The sequence below is a fragment of the Pyxicephalus adspersus genome, chromosome 11 (genome assembly GCF_032062135.1).
Source record: "Pyxicephalus adspersus chromosome 11, UCB_Pads_2.0, whole genome shotgun sequence".
Classification (NCBI taxonomy): domain Eukaryota; kingdom Metazoa; phylum Chordata; class Amphibia; order Anura; family Pyxicephalidae; genus Pyxicephalus; species Pyxicephalus adspersus.
This window is the reverse complement of record NC_092868.1, coordinates 56,508,985-56,515,945: the sequence shown is the minus strand read 5'-3', so window position 1 is coordinate 56,515,945 and position 6,961 is coordinate 56,508,985. Positions and strand designations below refer to the sequence as shown.

General features: G+C 44.7%; 1 protein-coding gene across 2 annotated transcripts in view; it reads right to left on the bottom strand.

The window, feature by feature from the left end:
- Positions 1-625: 625 nt before the first annotated feature.
- The window catches only part of AGTRAP (angiotensin II receptor associated protein), a 7,112-nt gene continuing 776 nt past the window's right edge, over positions 626-6,961 (bottom strand). Inside the window, exons 1-6 of one of the 2 annotated variants that reach the window (XM_072425707.1) lie at positions 6,478-6,562; positions 5,318-5,352; positions 4,844-4,955; positions 4,395-4,611; positions 1,177-2,826; positions 626-1,110 (exon numbers count right to left, since the gene is read on the bottom strand). In XM_072425707.1, the coding sequence (XP_072281808.1) occupies positions 2,720-2,826; positions 4,395-4,611; positions 4,844-4,955; positions 5,318-5,352; positions 6,478-6,498 (492 nt within the window). In that variant the 5' untranslated portion in view covers positions 6,499-6,562 and the 3' untranslated portion in view covers positions 626-1,110; positions 1,177-2,719. Of the gene's footprint in view, positions 1,111-1,176; positions 2,827-4,394; positions 4,612-4,843; positions 4,956-5,317; positions 5,353-6,477; positions 6,563-6,961 lie in introns of those variants that run through there. The other variant, XM_072425706.1, reaches the window with a different exon arrangement.

The following is a 6,961-nucleotide window of genomic DNA, read 5'->3' as shown; positions in this document are numbered from 1 at the left end:
GGTAATGAGCGCACATTATGCCGCTTCTCGGACACGATGACAGCTGCCGGTGAGAAGAAGCCGCGAGCGACCTTATTATTTTACCTCCTGATCTGAGACGAGCTGAAATCTCACATCAGAAGCAGCTGCAGATGAGGCAATTAGTCCCCAATGAGCGGATATTGATTTGGGCAAAGATGGGGGAGGGGGAGGTACTCAGACCCCAAAAAATTGCTGATAAACACGAAATTTTACCAAAATGCAACATAAAACGCTCATCAAATATTTACATAGAAAGAAACGAAATATTTCGCCCTTGAATTCGATATTTTGTTTTTAACTTTGCAATTCAGCGAGATTTCTGATGGAGGAGACAATAGAAAATGTTCTTCGTAAAAGAATTCAATTTTTATAAAAATTGGTGAATTTAAAAAGAATCAACCGGCTGTTACCAAAAATATTTTATCCAAGTCAGAGAAAATTCAATTGTACCGATTTCAGCATAATTTCATAATTCAGGATTTTAGCACTACAAGCATTTGATTGGATGAGAGGCGCAGCCAATGAGAGCTGACCACGGTACTGAGGATCCATCAAAATAAAATGAAGCCCTGAAATCTGCGGTTATTGAAGAGAAATGATCAGATTATATTTCAAAGATTTTATTTTTTTAGCTTTACCAAACAAAGATATCATCATATGATACAAAACAATACAGAAAATGTTGTGCAAAGGGAGGAGCTGGGAGAATGTACAAATAGGGATAAGGTGCAGCGACAAAATATTCCTGAGAGAAACAATCTGAAGCAAAGAGTATTTTATTTTAAGGGTGTACAGGGATTTCTGTTTTGCTGGGTGGAGCCAGATTGCTTAAAGCAACCAATCCGTTCACAAGAGCGGTGACATCACTAAGGATGCAGCCTATCTATTCACTAGAAAGCAGTGACATCACTAGGAATAAGATATATACACTCACCAGAAACTGGTGACAATACTGAAAAAGCAGCATATTATTAGAGACAGATGACATCACTGGGATATAAGCCTATCCCTTCACTGGGGACTGATGACATCACCAGAAAAGCATTCAATTCAGTTACAAGAGGCTGATGACATCACTGGGAATGCAACCTATCCCTTCACTAGAGGCTGATGACATCACTGGGAATGCAACCTATCCCTTCACTAGAGGCTGACCTATCCCTTCACTAGAGGCTGATGACATCACTGGGTATGCAGCCTATCCCTTCACTAGAGGCTGATGACATCACTGGGTATGCAGCCAATCCTGAACACCCATAGAAAAATGTCCCTTCCTAAAGAAATGTCATCTGTACCTACAAACCCTTTCTGGGCTCCTCATGGTGTCATGGTGACTTTTTGTACAAATAAACTTAATAATTATTTTATTAAAAAATTCTCAAAAAAAAAAAAATTATAGAAAAAAAAATGCTATGAAAACCTGTAACAGGGTGAAAGTTTAAACCACAACAAAACACTTTTCAGAATACTTTCAGGCAAACTTTATCCTGTAAATAGAACTCCCCGTCCTTCATACCAGTGACAACCGTTCACATTCTACAACTTTCTGTTGTCAGGAGGATCTCCGGGACACAAATTTTAGGAATTGAAAAAAATGAATAAAATAAAAATAATCCTATAGGCACGCAGCATACTTCATGAGCCTGTATATACACATAGAACAAATCCAAAAATAAATCATTATAAAGCTGTAGTACCAACAAGGGGAAGGGAATGGATTTAGAATGAGCAAACTTTTAGGAGACAATATGGGGCTGAAATCATTATTAGATACACCAGCTGATCTTATTCTCCATCTTGGCTCAGTGTCACCTAACCCTATTGGACAGCTGGGATTTAGAAGGTGGGGTCTAAAACAGGTTGGATCCAATCACAAAACCGCTAAAAGCTGCCTTTAACGCCAAAATTACTTTTGTTTCAAATCAGCTAAATTCATTTCAGTTTCCTGTAAAACTAAAAAAAAAAAGTGAGCAACAAGCAGCCTAGAAAGAAAAGCATGTCCCCTGCCATTATGATGCAGAAAATGGCATGAAAGCAGGTGTTTCTCTACAGAGATCTGACACGCCCCTGAAGAGCCTGAGCGATCCAATCAGTTAGGCTCAGCCTCACTACTGATTGAAAAGCTCTGGGTCTAACTCAGCAGGAAGTGCATCTCTCTACAGAGGTTTGACACACCCCTGCAGAGCCAGAGATCTCCAATCAGTTAGGCTCAGCCTTCCTGCTGAATGGAGGTCTCTGGACCTGATTCAGATGGGGGCGTGTTAGACCTCCACAGAGAGACCACTGCTTCTACACAGACAGCAAGCACACTTTAGTGCAGAATGCTAGTACAGGCAGGCTTGAATTGGATTAAACTGAAAACTTTAATAGGCTTTCAATACTTTTGGCCCCCAAAAGACCCATCTAACCCTAAACTTCCCTTTATTTGGTCCTAAATATACATTTTTATAACCATAAGTCACAGTGGAGGCAGTAACAATCAACAAGGGAATCACATTGAAGGGGGAGTTGCAGCATATTTGATTAGCTGTACAAACACATTTCCCTGCTGACTCGGTAACACAGAAATCCGTCAGACGACAGGTAAGCAGCGGCTCGGCGGCCCATATGTAAGGCACTTCCTCCACCTCTGACCACCCACAAGCTTCTTCCCCTTCCTGGTGCGGAGATGACAAGCGGGGGTCGTGCCTTTCTGCCCTCAGTACCGGGAGGGCATCTTGTTTTCTTGTTCAGCTGTGCCATCGGTGTGATCGATGGTCTGGTAGGCACTTCGATCTCGGGAGCCGGTCAGGAATCCGGAGGACACTGGGTGAGGAGAATAAAAAGAAAATGAAGTTACTGGCAAAGATTAAAACGACACAAATTATTGGGGATAACAAAAGCAAACTAAAACCCCAAAAGCTGCAAAATCCCAAAAATATGCAAATAACTAAGGGACACAAACTAACGCGTTTCACTCATCGGTTTCGTTACTGGGTGGAGGGGTGGGCTAAATAAATGGTCAACTGTGGTAATTCAACAGGGGGCATTATGCAAAAAGGGCAAGGGTTGCAATCTATGCAGCTACAGCTCAAAGGAGGGAGACTTTGGAGTACTAAAGGACATAGGCCTGTTGGGGGCAAAACGCGTTAGCATGAGACTTTGGCAGGGTGAATCCTAAACATCTGATTAACACCCTCATAGTAGGGATATTCCAATGCATTGTCAAATTCTTTTGAATGCATGGACTGCACAAAAGGGCTCCTAGGTTGTGGTGCACCGGAGAGATAAGCAGAAGAAACGGCCAACTTGGGTGCTTCAACAGCGGGCGAGACGCAAAAAGGGCATGGCCTGTAATCTTTGCAGCAATAGCTGATGAAGGGGGATGGGGCACTTTGGCCTTTTTGAACTGAGTACTAAAGGACCATGTCCATGCACTGAGCCCGCTTGAGGTAAAACGCGTAGGCCTGGAGTTGGTGGACATCTTAAGCACCTCAACAATACCCACATGGTTGTGATATCCCGATTCATTTCATTAGCTGTTCCTTTTGATTGGATGGATAGGCACAAATGGGCTCCTTGGTTGTTGTGCACCGGAGAGAAGGAGGGGCCAGCGGGCGTTGGTAGTGCCGTATGTCATTTTCATACTAATAACTGATATTTGCCAACATGAAAGAACACAGTTGGTCTTTCATTATCCATGTGGGCTGATTGTTCAGTCCACCCCTCCAGCTAGAAGTGAAACGCGTTAGAGTCTCTTAGTTGAAGACAGGGGTGTTGGGTCAAGTGGGGGAGCTGGGAGAAGACCCCACACCATTGATGATCAGCTCACCATGGCTAGCATGGTCACATCCTGCCTTGCATCCCCGCTCATTGGATGGGGGGGAGGGGGACTTCCTGGTATAAATGTCGTCATCTATAGGGATATGCCATGCTGCACCATTATTATGGGTAAATTAATTATATGTGGGGTTCTTCTTAAAAGCCGCCAGCGTTGGGCCGCAGGGTGTAATTACAGAGCAGGGGACGGGATTGAGCAATGCGCTGCAACAACAGACATGAATATTTCACCGCACAGTAAATAGAGGTCAGTCAGCCTTGTAGGAAGCGATGACAGAGAGAGAGAGGACGTAATGACAAAACACAACCAGCAACAAGGATACAGAGGGGAGGTGCTGGAGAGATGAGCGCAGAGCGAGGAGAACCGAGTCCTCCAGCAGAGTATTTCAGGAGAGGAGAGTTATAGAGGAAGGAGCAGAGTCCTCCAGCAGAGCAGAGTATTTCAGGAGAGGAGAGTGCAGAGTATTTCAGGAGAGGAGAGTTATAGAGGAAGGGGCAGAGTCCTCCCGCAGAGTATTTCAGGTAGAAGCAGAGTCCCCCCCTGGCGCTCTTACCTATGTTAAGGCTGCACTCCCCTCCACGCTCCACATACATGTGATATGTGAAGAAACATGACAGGGGCTTCAGTAAGAGGCTGAGTATGGCCATCCCACCGCTGAATCTGAAGAGGTCTCGGGTGGGCAAAGTTGCAGTTGCGCTCTCGGCGGCGGCATAGTAAAGGGCGAGGATGAGGATGTCTAATACCACCGTTGTAATCAGCCCGGCCAGAAACTGAAAACAAAGATCAGCCAATCAGAAGCTCTCCTGTAACTCCCCAAAAACAGCACACCCACCATAGATCACACAACTTATATCACCCACTGCCAAAGAGCCACACCCAGGTTCCCAGCTCCGCCCACCCTCCATCCCCATTATAAGGGGTCCCAGGTTCTCTGGCAGAATGTGACGGAGAGATGGAAAGCATCAATATCAGAATTGGTTGGACTGGCACTGGAAAGCTTACCATTAAAATGGCATCGGTGGAGTCCCTCTGGATGATTGCCCAGATGCCCACCGCCAGGACAGTCAGGTTAGCCAGATAATAGGCATTTGGCAGCCAGGAGAGGGTGCAGGCGCTGGAAGACATGAGAAGGTTCTATCAATGAATGGACCAAGATACATTCAGTGTATGGTCACTTTATAAAGACAACGGTGTCCCCACTGAGGAAAATACTTCTTACTTCCTGTTGTGTCACCGACACAGGAAGTGAGGGGAGACACACACTGCAGGGATCTATTTTTAAAGCAGTAAATGTGACATTCACTGAAACATTCCCTGGTGTGGAATCTTCCAGGTTCATTGTTTAATGAATTGCCTTAATATGACTTGAAACCTACGCAGTGATCACATGATCTCAGGATAGCATTGTAGGCATTTCATGTTATCAGAGACTGCAGAATCTGTACAATCAGACCCATCGGGATAAATTATACTTACAATATTGTCAGCAACCAATGAATGTAGACGATTGCCTGGGGGAGACACAAAGTTATTATCGGAAGCTGAATTTAAAGAGAAACATTTCTCAACAGACACAAAAGATATAAATCTGGGGAAAAACCCAGATTTTACCTTGTAAAAGCAGAGATGACATAATCACTGTGCTGTATGCAGCCTGTGCAAAGAGCAGAGCTGTGGGAGGGGCCCAGAAGCCCCACCCACTACATACTTAGCCTTTAGAATAATATAGAAGGGGCGGAGACAAGACCAGCCACCGTGCACCAGGAGAGGGAGCAGCAGTGAGTGGTCACTGTACATTGGTTGACACTCTGTATACTGAGACACCATTTACCAATACCCCCATCCTGGTCTCTGTACATACCCCCATAAATACCCCCCCTCTATTGTATAACATTTATATCATCCCTTAGACTATAGAATCCTTTTACTTCTACTCCAGGCTGTACACAAACCCTCCGACTCTTCATTTTATGGTGCAACGACTCCTCCAATGTAAATCTGCTGATCTATGTTGATTGAAACACAACAAACACAGCATTTCCTCACTGCAAAGCTCAGCCATTGTCAAGCTATATGGACGGGGAACAGGAACTCCTAGCCCGGGAAGCTGACGCTCTATTCCATAGATCAGCCTGGAATTGGCGGCCAGTAAAGTTTAAACCTAAATTTTAAACTAAAAACACAAAAATAATAAAGTTGTATTTATCCAAAGATAGAATGAGGATCAGGAAGGACAAAATATAAAACTGCATCATTGGCTGCTTCATCCATTCAATGACATAAACATAAAAGTGAAATAAATGGCATCCAGCTGTAATCTGATTGGTGTGCAGCCGGCATGGGGTGATAACAGACAATAAATATAGAATGGAATCCCTCTGTGTAACCCGGATTCAATGATAGAAACACCAAACATTTCATCACCCAATCAAATCACTGATCCAAGCTGGGGGGGGGGTATTAAGAATTGTCGGGCGGTGCACCCAGCTAAGAGGGTCTGGGGAGAACGCTGAATATTTCTCATGTTTACACTCCAAAGATGTAGAAATGTCATAGTAAGGACAAGTTCAGTATTACAGCTGCGATATTTTATCATCTGTGAAATATTTAACATACTCCATGTTATCACAACTTACATTTATTAGAAGTCGGAACATTCATTGCCAACTCCAGATACCCCAAAATTGCCCCAACTCCACAGCCCTGCCAATACTGCACTGGTCTATATCACCGGTTCACACAACTTTATCATCACACCCTCCCCCCTTTACCGTCACCTTCTCCCCTAGTGTGTCCCCCTTTTACAGTCACCCCTCCCCTAATCTATCCCCCCTTAGCGTCACCCCCTGCCCTAGTCTAGTCTATTCCCCCATTTACAGTCAACCCTCCCCTGGGTCAAATAAAGACAGGAATCCCTCTAGTCTATCCCCTCTTTACCGTCACCCTCTCCCCTAGTCTATCCCCTCCTTACAATCACCCCCTTCCCCAGTCTATTCCCTCTTTAACATCACCCGCTCCCCTAGTCTATCTCCTATTTACCGTCACCCCTCCCCTAGTCTATCCCCCCCCTTTACCGTCACCCCCTCCCCTAGTCTACCCCCCCTTTTACCGTCACCCCCC